The sequence below is a fragment of the Abramis brama genome, assembly GCF_963993115.1.
Source record: "Abramis brama genome assembly, chromosome: 16".
NCBI classification, from domain to species: Eukaryota; Metazoa; Chordata; class Actinopteri; order Cypriniformes; family Leuciscidae; genus Abramis; species Abramis brama.
The window spans coordinates 22,600,945-22,618,915 of record NC_139978.1 but is presented as its reverse complement, the minus strand read 5'-3'; the positions used below and the strand labels follow the sequence as shown (position 1 = coordinate 22,618,915).

The following is a 17,971-nucleotide window of genomic DNA, read 5'->3' as shown; positions in this document are numbered from 1 at the left end:
TCCAGACAGTATTTACATTTAATGCATTAGGCTACATTGACAGACATATTCACAGTGACTTAAATTGCATTCAAAGTGTACATCAGCTCCCTGGGAATTTAACCCATGACCTTGGCATTGCTAGCTACAGGTACATGCTACAGGATCATTATTTAACATTATTTTATTTGAATATGTTTCTGTCAGGACCACTATCGTCAAATATGATTAACAATTAGCATACAGTTAGGATTGGCGGTATGGTTCTGTTCTGGGCAGCCTAGCATGGATAAGAACAGGGAGAGCAGCAATAACCCCCCTTAGGGTAAACAGAACAGAACCAACATGAATGTATTGCAGATATCATTAATTCAAGATTTTAAAGTACAACATAATTCGATAATTTAGTCCCATTTAGAGGGGAATCAGAATGCCAAATCCTGACTGACGAGAGGAGGAGCTGGGGACGGAGGAGGGTAATTAGCTCCTGAGAAACGCGATAGCTGCTGATAATATTGAAGGAGCTTATATATATGTATACAGTGATAGGCGTCGTATTCCTATAGGTAGACGTGGATCAGCTGACAGTCAGCTGATGCGAGCTTGACTAACGTGACCTGCCAGAACTGATGCTACGCTTAATTTGTGTTGGAAACATGATCTTAATGTGTGACTGATAGATACTGTTATACGTTTGCTTCAGTACTTCTTTTAAGGAATTTGATACTGTATATCTAATCACACAAATTGCTATTTAAAATTATATTATGTTAAGTTTTGCTAAAGGAGACCATATAATGCAATGAAGTTTGCAGATCTGTATAAACAATCCCAAAAGTCTGTGTGAGGTTTGAACGTGGCAATAATTGTGTGCCAGACTGTTCTTTGACACATGAGAAATTAATGTGTCAGGATGTGCAATCTCTGTATATATATTTGGATAGAGGATCCAGCAGATGAAATTGTGTATTTCTCAATCATTCATAACATATATAGGTTTTTGTGAATTTCACACTCTCAGATTTATTGTTTTCATAACTCTATTTTTTGTTTTTGTCACACACCCACCCTCAGAGGCATAACTCACTTTACCCCACATACTGAGCAGAGTCAAATATAAAGTCATTTGTAGTTTGGTTTCCCAGAAGAGTGTAAACACTGGCTCTGTGAGACTTTCAAAACATTGCACTGTTTAATTGAGTGTACAGACACAGCAACATCAGCTCAACCAATGGCTCAAGACTGTCTGTTTGACCAATGGCAGTTTATTGGTGTTCAGAAGGTTTATTATTTTTGCAATTACATTTAAAGCTGCAAGTGGCTCAGAAGTTACTCACTTCAGCTTTAAAATCAGAATTACATTGCGATCAGAAATTGCGATCATATTTTCTCCACTATTGTGATGAATATTCAAGTGGACCAGCTTCTTGAACAGAAAAAATAATGTAGGGTGGGACTTGATTTTGTCCATCTAGAACTGATTGAATCATTGGATCGTTGTTGTTTGCTAATTGCTGTGATCTCATGTGAGTAAAATATTACAAGATATAAGAAAAAATTATGCACACAGATAAATTATTTATAATAAACTCTGCAACATTTGATCAAAACAATAACAATTGTCCATTTTGATTTCATGGTGACTTTAACTGGTGTCTGATTTTGTAATTGTTTTGATCTTTAGAGGTTTAATTAGTCTTACTGTAACAAGTAAGTGAGTCTGGGTGTGGGTGGTACAGCGCTGTGCTTATTGTGTGTTTAATTTATGAGATGATAAATTTCAACTGTTTTTTCTCTTTATCTCCAGATTCATTGGCCTTCATTGCCTGGGAACCGTGAGGACTGTATTCTCAAAGGGAAAGATCCCGAGGTGAGTGAATTACTGGTTCTGATTCTGAATTCACTAAGAACATCAACAAACTCATAAGTCGGGTCAGTGTGTCATAGTTTCCAAAGTGTATTTAGGAAAGCTGGCATACTTTAGATGTCAGGTAATTTAGTGAAAATCCTAAATCCATCAAATGACAGTAAAAATCATCAAATGTATGTTTGTTTTGGAATGTTTGGTCAGTGTGACTCTCAAACTTATGTCATGTGGTTCAATCTGGAGTTTCAAATGAAAACATCTGTCCATCCTCAGCTATACTGTGAGTGTACTGCAGTTGGCGTGATGACTGGAGAGTAGAAGCCAAACGCCCATAAATGAGATTTGATCCACTAACTTATTGTTGTCTTGCTTCCAACCAAGTGTGTGTGTGACTCATGAGTCTCTTAAACCTAATGACCAAAGAAGGCTGTCCCAATACACAAAACTCTCATTTTTTAAATCCCTCTTTGCTTTCTATTTCTGTTTCTTGTTCTTTTTCTTCTCATTCAGCCTCTCCTTTTTTTCTTTCAGCATCATGAATAGGTTAATTATGTTTCAAGTTAAAGCTTTCCTGTCCTCTGTCCCCAATGGTGGAATGTCTTCAACACACACACACACACACACACACACACACACACACACACACACACACACACACACACACACACACACACACACACTCACTCACTCACACACAGGGATATACACTCTGCATCTGCTAGTGTTTAGCATGTTTCGCTCATAAAGTGGAAATGTGAGGTGCCTCCATGGTTACATGCTCTGGTGACTGTCCCGGCAGTGTTGTTTGATGTGACAGGTGAGTGTGATTTCACAGCGGTGTTTTAATGACTCTGTTCATTGTGTGAGTATGTGTAAGGAATATTTGTTTTTCATTTATGCTCTAGCTTGTGTAACAATGAACAAACACACAGATATGAACATGAACTGAGTTTTATTTAACACAGAACACAGCTCACACATCCCGAAAAAGGGCTGGTGTCACTTTACATGAATATGGGACATTTTAGTTTCCTTTTTTTAGCAGAATATAAATATCTTTTATATGAGAACTATTAGATAAACTAATGTAAATAGATTAATAAATTAAATAAATAATAGATTGTTTTAAACCCAAACCTCAGAAGTCATGGCCTTCTTAACTGTATACAACAATTAATATCATACAGCAATTTCTTAATTTTGGCATAATCTGTTGAATTGATATTCAGTCTATTGTAATAAAAATATTTGAAATATTAATACAATTTAATGACCAAAATAATTTATTTATTTATTTATTTATTTATTATTTATTTGAATATGTACATTTAATTAAATATTTTATTGCTTAAATAAAAGTCAGGTTTGTCCCAAATATTGATAACAGGGCTACAAAAAATTTATATAAATTTACTATTTATATTTATGTTTGAGTAAAATTAAAATATTTTGTTTTATTCTCTAAATTACTGACAACATTTATTTATTTATTTATTTTTAAGCTTCAGGCTCTGTTTTATGCCCTGTTTATGCTAAGTGACTGGCACATTGCTGCTTTGGATCTCTCTTGCGCTCTCAGCCCTGCTGGTTAACATCTGGTCGCAGTTTGAGCATCTGCCTGCATCTTTTATGACCCTTGATCTTTCGTTCATTTATGCTCCACTGATTTTGACCCTGCACAGTCAATGAGGCTGCATACAGGTGGACATAGTTAAGAGTGTGTACATGTTGATAGTGTGTGTTTGTATGTGTGTGTGATGTCTTCCTCTTTCTGAACCCTTCAGTAATTTAAACTTGAGAGCTTCATTCCCATGTTGAAAGCTCTGATTGGGCTTCAGTGAGTTTTAAGTAGGGATAATTTTCTTGATATTTCTTCGCTCTTTTTCTCTGATCCATTAAAATGAGCTGATTCCTGTAACTCTCCATTTAAACACTCCAGGGGAAATATCAGTCAAACTCACACGTACCAAAATCCTTTGATTTCCTATGAGCATGAACTGCATTTGATGAGTTTAACTTGGTTGTCCATTGTAAAATACATGTGTTGGTACGTTAATTTGCTACCAAAACCCCAAACATTTTAATATGACCTCTATCTTTGTGTGTTTGGTACAGACGGAGTGTGCAAACTTTGTGCGTTTGCTGCAGCCATTTAACCGCACTCATCTGCTGGCCTGTGGAACTGGAGCTTTCCAACCCGTGTGTGCGTATGTGAACGTCGGACACCGTGGAGAGGTAACATATGAGCTAACACTCCCTCCCACTACTTCACACCTAGTTTGTTTGTGTATGCACATCAGGAGAATCTAATTTACTTATGTATCAGAGACCAAATTGTTTAAGGTCAGAGGTCACCCACCAACAGACTGACCCTAGAGGTCAAGACTAGATCATGAGAGAAGATACAAAGCAAAAACACTGAGGATTCAGAGCAGAGGATAGAAAAGAGAGATATTGCTTGCATGTGTTATACAGATATGAATATTCTGGCATTGGGCAGAATACAGAGCGAGCTGCTCTTACTTCCTTTGAGGTGTTTTATCTTATGTGTCACCTCAGGGCGTCAGAGATGTCTGACAAATAGACAATAGTACATTGTGTAACTGAACTGGCACAGTTCACCACAGGTTTATCAATCTGGTTTTGGCATCAACTGGACTCACCCATACGTCTGACATCACTGACAGTAAAAACTACTCCATTACTATTATTACACATTAGATGAAAACTCGTTTACACTTTAATTCGATTGTCCACTTTAGACATTCTACTAACTATAAGTAACTTTGCAACTACATGTCAACTAACTCTCAGATATGTACTTCCAGGGTTACTTATAGTCAGTAGAATGTCTGTTGAGGACCATCAACATAAAATGTTATCAGATATTAAGCAGACAGTCTACTAATACTCTAATGACTGGTAGTTGACATGTAGCTGCAAAGTTACTTCTAGTTAGTAGAATGTCTAAAGTGGACTATCGAAATAGTTACAAAATCTCGTATGATACAGCCTAGAAACTCAAAGTCAGGTGATACTATTTCATTTTGTAATCAGAGCAGTATTTATCTGCTGCAAAAAACATTTAAGAACTTAATTAGGGTGAATTGAAAAGACATATTAATGATAAATATACAACCAATAAACTAGTTAAAACTTTAATGTGGATATTTTACTTCAGTATTTCACTAAAGAAGACACAGGGATTTATTCTTTGGAACTTGAATCAGGAATCAGTAAACCGTTTATTTGAACCGGTTCATATAAATGTAAACCCAAACTAACCATTTCCCTGTTCTACTTACAGTAAGAGAGAGGAAAAAAGATTGTGTATGAAAGCACAATCATTGCCTCAGCTCTTTTGGCTGTAAAGCTACGCGTTTGATAGACCATGTCAAGAGTAACTATGATGTAGTGTTGTGTTATGCTATTCTGGTACTTGTTTCAAAAAGTAGTTTGTTATTTGAAAAGTTATGCTATTATGAATTCAGCTGAAATACTGTCAATTCAGCTTCTACTGATAAATGTGAAAAAAGTAAAAGTTACTCCCTAACATTGATTGTTTTGTTTGGGGTCAGTTTGACTCAAAACAAATCACAATAAACTACTGTTCAAAAGTTTGGGGTCAGTTTTTTTTTTTTTTTTTGAAAGAAGTTAGTACATCAGCAAGGATGCATTAAATTGATCAGTGACAGCGAATACTTTTACATTGTTACAAAAAAATCTGTTTCAAATAAATGCTTTTCTTTTGAACTTTCTATTCATCAAAGTTTTGTGAAGAAAACATTGATAAAAACAAAAAAATGTTTCTTGAGCACCAAATCGGTGTATTAGAATAATTTCTGATGATGCTGAAAATTCAGCTTTAACATCACAGGAACATTAAGTCCCCAGGTTTTGTTTATAATCAGTTCTTATACGATTAGGAGAAATCAAGAAGTAGTAATGATATTGAATATATCTTTGGAAATATTAAAAGGGCCTTGGGGTCTCTAATACCCCAAACAGAACATGATGATTAATAATACATTAAAGTATTGTAAAAATAAACAATATATTTTTTCACTAGCAAGAGAAATTCATGTGTCAGCTATAGTTTATCGTTGAGTTGTGAAATTGATGTGAATGTTCTGACTTCTTGTTGGCAGCATGTGTTCAGTTTGGACCGTACCACAGTTCAGAATGGGAGGGGGAAATGTCCTCATGATCCCAAACTACCCTTTGCAAGCACCTTCACAGGTACAGTGCCAATGTGTTAAGTTTCTGTGTAAAAGTTCATGCCATTACATGTTTGTGTTGTGTATTTGAGAATGTGTGTGTGTGTGTGTGTGTGTATTTTGGCTCGTGTGTGTAGGGTGGAGATTTCTGCTTGTCAGTTGTCAGAATTTATGGGCCTTTGTAGATTGACTGCTCTGATGGGGGAAATTTGAGGTGCTCTTCAGGCCAGGTTTAGTGTTACAGGGGTCTTCTGTGTTTGTGTTCGTGGGTGTGTTACAGTCTTCTGGGGCATAGACACATCTCCCAGTGTGTATAGTGTGTGCCTTTACAACAATGCACAATCTTGGCTTTCTTTGCTTGTCATTTTGCCAAATGCAATATGTTTTGGGACAGATTTTTAAGATTGCGTATTAGTGACCTTGGAGATCTATCACACACTAACATGCACACAGTTCTGTCAGATAATTCATGGGTAACAGAGTTGTTTTTTTAAAGTATGTGTTCATACAAACACATACAAATTATAAACATGTAGTCAAGTTTAGTAAGTACAGTAGTAACTTCTAATCTCAGAAGTAACGTGTGTGTGTGTGACTTTGAACAGCTATTGACTGTATATCAGGACTCAGCTGATTTATAGGTGTGTGAATGTGTTTTTTTATACCTGATAACATGATTTAATGAAAATGTTAACAGTGGGGCTTCCTGCAGAATTATTTTTACTTTTCTTATGTCTCACATAAGATGTTGAGAATTCAGCTGTCTGCAATGACCTCCAATGCTCTTTCACTCTCTCTCAGGTGGAGAGCTGTACACCGGTCTTACTGCGGATTTTTTGGGGAGAGACTCTGTGATTTTGAGAGGTTTAGGAACTCGCTCACCCATGAGAACAGAGACAGATCAGAGGATTCTACACGGTACAAAAATACTTGATATTGATTTTAATAAACATTCTTATTTCTTATGTATTTTCTGGTGGAAATTATGGTGATGGAAATGACAATTTAACATTTTTGGAAGAAAATGTATGACTCCTTTGTCTTGCTAAAACAAATTTCATAGCACCATGTGTCATAAATATTTTCATACACATATTTTGAACAATTATTCAATTGAAAAGCTTGATTGGAAATGAAACACTATATTTATTAGTGGAAAACTTGTTGTGGAAATCAGTTTTGATATTGTTTACGAAAAATTGTTAAAAATAATTTTCTTTAATTGAAATTAAGATTCAATAAAAAAAAAAAATATATATATATTTTTTTACATTCCAAATAATAATATATAAATAATACTAAAATATCTGGGGGAAATAAGCAATCATAATTTGTGTATTTTTCACAGAGTAAATATTGCAGTAGTTATTTCAGTCTTTATACATTCATAATAATCTTTATTGTTTTATTATGTATTTTCATATTTTAAATCTTGGGACTTTAAGTGCTCGTCATTGATGAAACACCCAATTATTCTTAAAATTAAAAATTATTTCTTATTGATTTGTAAAATCTACATACTACAAACAATTAGATCAGTATAAGCATTATAATAGTGTATGTGTGTATGTGTGTGTGTATGCAGAGCCCAGGTTTGTTGCGGCCCACCTCATCCCTGACAGTGCAGACAGAGATGACGATAAACTTTATTTTTTCTTCACTGAAAGAGCAACAGAGACCACAGAGCGAGACGATGAAGGAGCCATACACACACGCATTGGACGATTGTGTGCGGTGAGGCATACCACAACAAACACCACATATATACATCCAGGCACAAGTAGACCAGTATACTGGAATGCAATGCTCTTGCCTTGTTGTCAACCCCATACACACAGCTGTTGGATGGTTTGCATGCCTCTGAATCACACACACACTCACCGATTACCCCAGTATACGTACACACACATACACACCGCTAACACACAAGGGTCTGTAGAGTAAGGGGAGCAGTACAAATCCCTCTCTGTCATTCAGAGGTCAGTGTTCAAAGAGCTGGGTTCATTCGCACATTACTGTCACTTTGACTGCTATTCATTGTTCAGCTCTAGCACATTCCCAAATCACACACACACACTTAAACTGCAGAGAGGGTAATTATTTGCGCATATACAGATTACACAGATTTGAGATCCTTTACACCACCCAGCTGTTTTGCTTTTTTTGGGATCCGTAACAATCCTTCCCTTACAGTGCCTTAATCTCCATAACTGGGTGCTGCTGTGAGATATTTTGTGATACTGAACTGTTCTTGTTCCCACGGGAACAGTTACAACTGAATGTTTATGTATAAACAGTGTTCAAATTACAGGGGTTAGTGGTGTGTGACCCCTTTAATTAAACCAGTTCACCCAAAAAAGTCAAATGAGAACTTTCACAAACTCAATTTAGTAAGTGATTGTGGGGGGAAAGCATTGTATGGATGCACTGTGGCACCTTTCGTATACTAGTATATTATTATTTAGTATGCTATGATTTGGGATGCACTAATTCTAATCTTGCATACTACTTAGGATGGATTGTATACAAATTGAGACGCAGAGACGGTTTGTTTTACCAAGAGGTCATTGTGTGTGTGGTCTGGGGGTAATTTGAGTTTTTGCCGATCTGTTCAGAAGTGAATTCAACGCCTCATGATTTATTGTTTATGTGATTTCAGAGTGATGTGGGTGGGCAGAGGGTTTTGGTGAATAAGTGGAGTACATTTATTAAAGCCCGACTGGTGTGTTCTGTTCCTGGACCTCACGGCATCCAAACACACTTTCACCAGCTGGGTGAGACGATAAACAAACACTCCCTCAGCTCTTTTATATACAATATTATATAAACTTGAAATCATTTTGATCTCTTACGCCTCTTGTGTGATGTGTTTGTCATGCAGAGGATGTGTTTCTGTTAAGGACCAAAGATGAAACCAATCCAGAGATCTACGCAATATTCAGCACAATCAGGTCTGACTCAAATCCAGACTGAGAAAACATCTGTTTATTTCATTCAGCTTTCATCTTTGTATAATTTTTTAATGCATTTTAAATTGTCTTTTATTATATATATATATATATATATATATATATATATATATATATATATATATATATATATATATATATACATACATATTACGCCTTTTCCTCATTTTAATCCAATTTAAATGTTAATTTTCATTATTTATTTTAATGCCTTTGTCTTTTCTTATTCATTTTTATGTTCTTAAATATTTAAAAAAATATATATTTGATTTTAGAATGTTTGTATTTATTTTTAATGTTTTATATTTTTTAATTAAATTTCTTTTATTATCTTTAATTTAGCTGTTTAGCTGTATTTTTTTATGCCATTGTAAAGAATTTAAATCACCATTGTGTGTGAAATGTACTATATAAATAAACTTCATAATTTTTAAAGGGTTAGTCCACCCAAAAATGAAAATTCTGTCAGTAATTACTCACCCTCATGTTGTTCCAACCATGTAAGCCTTTCGTTCATCTTCGGATCACAAATTAAGATATTTTTGATGAAATCTGACAGCTTTCTCACTCCTCCATAGGCTTTCAGAGGGACCCAAACTCGCCAGCCCAGAATAGTTATTAAAAACATCGTTAAAATAGTCCAAGTGACTACAGTGGCTCTACATTATGTTTATCATGCGACGACGATACTTTTTGTGCGGAAAAACAACAAAAATAATGACTTTATCCAACTATTAGTGTTCTTCAATGTGGGCCTCTGATGAGAGTTGAGAGTAACACTAATAGTTGGATAAAGTCGTTATTTTTGTTGTTTTTCCGCACAAAAAGTATCGTCGTCGCATGATAAACATAATGTAGAGCCACTGTAGTCACTTGGACTATTTTAACGATGTTTTTAATAACTATTCTGGGCCGGCGAGTTTGGGTCCCTCTGAAAGCCTATGGAGGAGTGAGAAAGCTGTCAGATTTCATCAAAAATATCTTAATTTGTGATCCGAAGATGAACGAAGGTCTTACATGGTTGGAACAACATGAGGGTGAGTAATTACTGACAGAATTTTCATTTTTGGGTGAACTAACCCTTTAAGAGCATCAATCAGGTATTTGTGAGTTTAACAGAACATTTTCTCTCTCCAGTAATGTGTTTCAGGGCTATGCAGTGTGTGTCTATAGTATGGCTGATATCCGTGAGGCGTTTAATGGGCCATTTGCTCATAAAGAAGGACCGGACTATCAGTGGGGACCTTATGAAGGACGAGTCCCTTATCCACGACCGGGAGTTTGCCCCAGTAAAATCACAGCCCAGCCTGGCCGTGCCTTCCGTAGCACACTGGAGTTTCCAGATGTCGTTTTGCAATTTGCTCGAACGCACCCTCTAATGTGGCGCCCCATTTACCCCTCACATCGGCAACCACTGCTGCTCCGCACCGGCGCCCCCTACAGGCTCACACACATCACTGTAGATCGCACACAGGCCGAGGACGGATACTATGATGTCATGTTCATCGGCACTGGTAAGGAGCGTCATCACTTTACTTAATTTTTAAGTGTATTTGTAACCGAATGGTTGAATAACTGTGACCTTTGACCTCTTCAGATATTGGGACAGTGCTAAAGGTTATCGTACTAGGAAATGGTAACACTCTCACCAGTGAGGAAATCACACTGGAGGAAATGCAGGTGTTCAAGGTCTGTGAGCTCAAAAGTGTGGGACGTTTTCTATTTTAATATATTTTAAAATGTAATTTATTCCTGTGATATCAAAGCTGAATAATTACAACAGCATAATTACTTTAGTCTTCAGTGTCACATGATCCTTCAGAAATCATTCTAATATGCTGATTTGCTGCTCAAGAAACATTTCTTATTATTATCAATGCTGAATTCTTTGATGAATTGAAAGTTCAAAAGCATTTTTTGGATATTTAAATCTTTTGTAATAATTTAAATGTCTTTACTGTCACTTTTGACCAATTTAATGCATCCTTACCGAATAAACCGAATTTCTTTAAAAAGTCTGACCCCAAATTTTTAAACAATAGAGTATATCTGAGTACCTTTATATCTGTTTCTCATTATATTTATCTCTGCAGGTACCCACTCCCATAACCTCCATGGATATATCTGTGAAAAGGGTAAGTTCATGCATCATGTACACTCACTGTACTGTTCCAGTAAATTAACGTAAGCGTAGTAACGTAAGCAGCACCATAAATTCATTTTCCACAAAATTCCCAAAGAGGCTTTTACTTTGTGCAGAGACTCCACTTTGTGTGTATATGCTTTTTGGCTCCAAAGCAGTAAACATTCATGCAAAACAACCAGTTGTTATTCATCATGAAGCGGGTGCTTTATATCCAAACAGTTCACTTACTTCATGGACAGTACTGGAGCCACAGGAGTTAAAGAGAGTTCACCCAAAAATTAAAATGGTGTCATCATTTATTTACCGTCAAATCATTCCAAACTGTTTTTTTATTTTTATTTTTTACTTTCGTGGTATTCAAAAAAAGGATTCACACTTAAACACATGCATGACTCAAGACTCATTGCACCAGGTTTCATGTCAAAAATGTCAAATGGTGTTGGTTCTTGTGTTGAATATTTGCCTTAAATTTTTATTAAATAATGACTTAAAAGTGCACTATGTAACTTTTGGCCCTCTAGCAGTTAAAAAACAAAACTGCATGCATTTTGTGGAGGAACATTGTTTTGGTTCTGCTTCAGCTCTCGCTTTTACAACCCCATTTCCAGAAATGCTGGGACATTTTGTAAAATGCAATAAAATCAAAAATCTGTGATTTGTTCATTCTTTTAACCTTTATTTAACTGACAAAAGTACAAAGAAATGATTTCTAATGTTTTCTTTAACCAAGAAAATGTTATTGTTTGTTTACCACCTTTCCTTTTAATTACACTGTTAAATCATTTGGGAATTGAGGATACTAACTGTTTATACTAAAGATACTAAAGATAATACTAACTTTTGCAAGTGGAATTTTTGCCAAATCTTGCCTGATACAAAGATGTCTTGAAATAAGCCATGGTCGTTGTTGTCTGATTCTCCTTTTCATGATGGGCCATACATTTTCAATAGGAGACAGATCTGGACTGCAAGCAGGCCAGTCAAGCACATCCACTCTATGGTGTAGAATTAACTGCAAGGCAATGCATTAACTGGCATTACATATTTTCACTGTGAAACAAACTTCTTTTGTTTCACAGTGGAAAGAAAGTAAATGATGACCGAATTTGTTATTTGGTTGAACTATCCATATTTTTCTCAAGGGAGCAACTAAAATTGTTAATTTTCTCTCTCTCTCTTTCAGCAAACTTTGTTCGTGGGTTCACAGACGGGTGTTGTCCAGGTTCCTCTGCACCGCTGCAGTTTGTACGGTAAAGCCTGTGCCGAGTGCTGCCTAGCTCGAGATCCATACTGTGCCTGGGACGGACACACCTGCACACGCTACCTGCCAAACACAAAACGGCGTTACCGGAGACAGGACATCAAACATGCAAACCCAGCACTGCAGTGCATGGACCAGAACCTCAGTGGTAAGAAAGAAGGAGAGAGGTGACAGCCTCCTTAATTGAGTGCAGTCATGCAGCATGAATGTCAATGCACCAGTGGCCTCCTCTGACATCTTCAATTTCATTTACATGTCAAAGAGCTCACTGATGTGAAAGTGTAAGAGAAGAGCAATTCCTCCGGAGATTTGAAGTTAAATTGTTTAATCATTTGAATTAGAAACTTCAATACACCTTTGAGCTTGTTCTAATAGGAAGATTAATAGGGTTTGAAGGGCAATCTCACTCCACTGAGACAAACTCTATGTGAAAGACAGGAACTGATAGAGTGAGAGATGAACAGACAGATCACTCTCCATCTCTCATCACAGAGGAGAGAGAGTATGAGAGGAAAGAACAAAAGAGGTGTGAGTGAAGAGCGCTTGAGTGTTTGCATGCCAAAGGTGAGGATGTTGGTGATGAAAAGGGATTATATATGTATGTGCACTCTTATCCAAACACATATGCAGTGGAAAATCCCTGACTGGCCTTACTCTGAACCGTGTTGTGTGACTGTGTTAAAGTGTCATGTGATCTTCTTTGTAGTGGAGGATCTGGATCTGACTGATGAACGGGTCATTTATGGCACTGAGAACAACAGCACCTTCCTGGAGTGCATCCCTCGATCGCCACAGGCCACTGTCACATGGCACATTCAGAGAGATGACCACTTAGAAGAGGTGAGAGACATACAAAAGGATTAGAAGATATCTACAAGGACACCAAAAAAGTATTCGGACACTTAAAAATGTCGAAATATCATTGCATTAGATGCCAGGGTTCTCTTTGTGAAAGACATACTGTTTCTGGCTCCAAGTCTCTACTCCGTTTCAAAGGAATCTCAACAGCCTTTTATGAGCACTATTCATTTATAGAATACCTCTTCGGTAATTTTTGACTGAAAAATGTTACATCTGTTTTTTTTTATTCCACTTACATGGCAGACGCAAATGCGCATATCCGATTTATTTCCACATATTGAATGAGGCCTGAAACCGATCTGAGAATATCAGAATCCATGTGCTTTTTTCCTGCTTGCATGTTCGTGGGTCATATCTGATCTGTGCCACATGGGAGGGAAAAAATCGGAATTGGGTCACTTAAACCATTTTATGTAAATGTGGCCATTATACTAATGTATGAACCCAAATAGATCAGTTTAGATCAGATAGACCCCCCCCCCCCCCCCCCCCCCCAAACTATTCTAGAAAGTACTATGTTACAAAGAAGTAAAGATGAACAACAAAATATAAATGTTCAAAATTCTCAAACATTTTACAAAAGCTCACAAAGTATTTCACGTTTAAATTATTAACCAATAAATATACCGTTTCAAATGAATACATCTGGACACATTCTGCATGTGAACATGCCCATAGTTATGAATAGTTGTGTTTTTACTTTTAAGACACTTTCAAATATCTACTGAAAATAACCTTGAAACTAATTGGTGAGCAGTCATTGGGAAAGAAAAGTTAGCATCATTTGTTTGCAGATCCCATTTTGTTTCTCTAATGCAATGAAATGTATTCATTTTATTTATTTATTCATTTACTGTATTTGAGAAAGAAACCATATGATTTGTACATTTCCAATAATTTCTTTTTTTTCCTCTCTGTTCAGGTGGAATTAGATGAACGTATCATCAAGACAGATGATGGTTTGTTGTTCCGGCGTGTGTTACGTCAGGACGAAGGCATCTACGTGTGTCGATCTCGGGAACACGGATTTTCGCAAACGCTCTCACGCTTCTGGTTGGACGTCTTACACGCCGACGCCCTTTCGGACCTCCTGTCACGTGACAGCAAATATAAAGTGTGGTCACCGTGCCCCGCCAGCACAGCCCCTGCCAACCGCGGCCCAGCCAGGGCGTGGTTCAAAGACGTCTTGCAGCTGATTGGTCCTTCAAATTTGCCGCAGGTGGAGCAGTACTGCGAACGCGTTTGGTGTAATGAGAAGCTAAGACGCAAACACAAAAGCATGATGGACAAATATCGGCAAGCGCAGGACTCCGCGCGGAAATCCCGAATCCAAAAGAGCACGGGAGAATCCCGAATCCGCTCTCCACGGGACCTCAACACACTAGAGTAAAAATACAGACCCACGAGAAGCAAAATGGACTTCCAATGGAAAAGTGGACTGGATTTTTAGATGCCCTTATACACACACATAAATACTTGCTTTTGGTGATGTAAAATAATGTAGGTTTTATGTCTAGCAGTCCAAGCTCTCTCCATGTTAATTAGGACATTCTTGAGCACCCTCTCCAAATATTCGTGTGACCAGGACAGCCGGCCCTCATCACTTCACAGTAGACCGTGGCTGATGTTATATATCTCACTTAAGAACTTAGCAGCTGCAAAACCTTTTTACTGGAACAAATGAGGGTAGACAGGATGGGACTAGTAGACTGGAGCGCTGCCACTGCTATAACAGGTGCCAAAAAACATATATCCATTTAAGATTCGTCTGGCTGTGATACAACTGGGCATAATGCTTAGAGACTTTTCCTCAACTGAGAGCTATGGCAGTGCTCAACAAAACTCAGCTTGCCAGTACATTAAGCTGTAAAGAATTAAAAGTTTGGACTAATTAGACTTTTTTATGGTAACTAAATCATAGGTTGACGACCGTTGAGACTTCAACAGAACTGATTTTGTTCTTAATCAGCTTGAAACACCACATCGCGATCATGAGCTACAGAGCTTTGTACAGGGTCAGTTTCCTTTTCCTTCTCTGCAATGTAAAGTTTTGGTAACACTTTATAGTAAGGTCTAATTCTTAAGTTAATGCATTAGCTAGTATGAAATATCAATGAACAATAATTTTACAGCATTGTGTGGTTTTTGTAATATATACTGACTTTTTTGACATTGTATAAATGAACATTCATTTATTATGAATGAACATGAATTAATGGTATATTTATAAATGAACATTAACCTAGATTCATAAATGCTGTAAATACTGTTTGTTGTTAGTTCATGATACTTAATGCATTTAATGTTATTACGCAGCTCACTGGAATACTCAACTCTAATTGGTCAATCATGGTATTCAGTGGTCTGATTTTTCTGAATATCTGTTGTTATGCATGGCAATGCTGTAACTGAAACTGGTGTTATGTATCACACCGCAGACTCGCTCTTTTTTTGTTCCTCAAGTTGTGACAACTAGACACTGTGTACTTATAACTATGTATTACTCTACACACTACTCAAGGTGTGTCCCAATTCACAACTCTAATTGTGTACTGGAGGGGGAGAGGCTAACAGACTCCAGTGCTGGATGAGAAAATAACTGGACAAAATTCATACACAAGACGGTTGAGTACATAATGCATAGTGTATAGTACGCATTTTGTCACACGACTATAGAAACACGGCTGGTGTTATCTTGCGTGCGAGTTATCAATTGTATTGAAAATGACCTCTGAGAACTTTAGTATTAATATTACTGCAAGACCGTTGCCGTGTTCGTCTTTTATCTATGCCGATTTTGTACAGTATGTTGTCATGGACTTTTTTTTATTTTAGCCGCAGTTAAAGATGCTATTCTGGTAAGACTATAATTTAAACTCAATATGTCATGTGCACATATTTATTAGGTGAATAACCATGTATTTTAACGACCACCTAACTGTACATTTTTCATGAATTGAACCTTATTAGAAAGTATTACAATGTTTTAATCATATATAATTTAATTGATGCAATACTAGACAGCTGATTTGATGTTTTACCATTCATTGATGCAAAAGCTGTTCAGCGGCTAAAGTAACCTTGATGCGAACATCTGTGTCCTTTCTCGCTGTTCACATTCTCATTTACTTTGTACATCTATACGAAAAACTCCTGCATCACTTGAACCATTTATTTATTTATAGTTAAAAAGTTCTGGGGGGAAAATGAATGCTTTCTCTAAAACATTGCTGTCTGCTGTTTGGCTTGCAAACTTTCTCCAATGTTTTTGGAGAAAAATCATCAAACCACTGGAACAAATCAAGCAAAAGAAACAAGCTCACTTAATATAATTTGATCTGTTCATTGCCCTGACAGGACTGACTGCATAGACTAGTTGCACTGAAACTGCTTTTTGTGAATGAGTAGCAGAACTGCTCTGATCCTTCATTTGTCATCAGCTTTTTAATGTAAATGCTGTACTTTTAATAACATGAACAGCATCTTTTTCACTCTTTTTAAACATTGATTGTACTGATTTTAGTTCACAAATGCAGTGTTTTAACCAGTGTGTCTGATATATTTATGTGTTATTTAAAAGTGATTCTTGCATGCAGAAAACTCCGACCTCTGTTTGGTTCAGTGATACATAAATAAAAACATTTCACAGAGAGTTTTATGGGTTTGTGCTTCACACCGGGTAAGCTCAGAGCGACCCCCTCTTAGCGGGACCCAGGGGTTGGGTGTGACCCTTCGGCATTACAGATGTTCCTTTTACGATCTCCATCGTGTGCTGGTTTATCATGCTGAAAAGGTCTTTTTCTCCCGAGATTGTCTTTGTCAGTGCTCAATTTAAAAATGACTCCATTCAAGTGAGGTCATATGTTGGTGTCATTAGTCATTATGAGGCTCGACATTAAGAACAAGCGGCTGTGCTGGGATATATTGCTGCTGGAGAACAGACCACAGTAAAAGAGCTATAAAAATCAGTGAAGACGTTCATAAACCAGACCCAGCCAGAACTGAAACACCAGCTAAACGAGGCCCAAATGTGTGTTTATATGTGATGTAGTTAGCAGGTTGATGCGGTTACATTGTATAACTGTCAAAACTGTGCCATGGTTTCACTCTCAGTGTTAAAAAGTTAATTGCAAAGTCATGTATTTCTACTTGTTTTTAGAACCCAGACCTGAAGAGTAAACTTTATCACATAACTCACCTCACCTTTGGTGCAAGAGACTATTTACCCAGAATTACTCAGACCTTTCAAGGGCCTCAAGATGACTTTAAACTATTTTAAATCAGAAAAAAAAAACAAGCATTAAAATGAGCTAAAACAACAAGTGTGATTTTGGAAAAGTCATGTCAATTAATACACATTTATGTTTGTGCATTTTTATAAATAAAAAAATTCGTGTACACGACAACAGTGTTTTTATGGGGGCTTGAAAATATAAACTTTTGAAAACGGGTTTCATAACGCAAGTTTTTAAAAACGATACCGTTACCGTCTCCACATAAACGACAAAAATGCGAATTTATGAAAACACTGACGTCACACGCATGCTTATTACGTGTTTAGTCTATAGGTGCGTAAAAAAAAAAAAAAAAAAATGCATTTAGTCTAGGTGCGTGTTTTTTTCTTTACAAAGTGACATCGCCAACTACTGGCCTGTCAGCATAATACATCGT

At 36.7% G+C, this 17,971-nt stretch overlaps 1 protein-coding gene across 1 annotated transcript in view; it reads left to right on the top strand.

The window, feature by feature from the left end:
- sema3bl (sema domain, immunoglobulin domain (Ig), short basic domain, secreted, (semaphorin) 3bl) overlaps nucleotides 1-16,951 on the top strand; it is a 32,583-nt gene extending 15,632 nt beyond the window's left edge. Inside the window, exons 3-15 of the mRNA XM_084086367.1 lie at nucleotides 1,787-1,849; nucleotides 3,962-4,081; nucleotides 5,995-6,085; nucleotides 6,865-6,981; nucleotides 7,649-7,797; nucleotides 8,723-8,837; nucleotides 8,945-9,014; nucleotides 10,170-10,546; nucleotides 10,630-10,721; nucleotides 11,126-11,167; nucleotides 12,362-12,587; nucleotides 13,146-13,279; nucleotides 14,223-16,951. Coding sequence (XP_083942493.1) covers nucleotides 1,787-1,849; nucleotides 3,962-4,081; nucleotides 5,995-6,085; nucleotides 6,865-6,981; nucleotides 7,649-7,797; nucleotides 8,723-8,837; nucleotides 8,945-9,014; nucleotides 10,170-10,546; nucleotides 10,630-10,721; nucleotides 11,126-11,167; nucleotides 12,362-12,587; nucleotides 13,146-13,279; nucleotides 14,223-14,690 — 2,064 coding nt within the window. The 3' untranslated portion in view covers nucleotides 14,691-16,951. The remainder of the gene's footprint in view (nucleotides 1-1,786; nucleotides 1,850-3,961; nucleotides 4,082-5,994; nucleotides 6,086-6,864; nucleotides 6,982-7,648; nucleotides 7,798-8,722; nucleotides 8,838-8,944; nucleotides 9,015-10,169; nucleotides 10,547-10,629; nucleotides 10,722-11,125; nucleotides 11,168-12,361; nucleotides 12,588-13,145; nucleotides 13,280-14,222) is intronic.
- The last annotated feature ends 1,020 nt before the right edge of the window (nucleotides 16,952-17,971 follow it).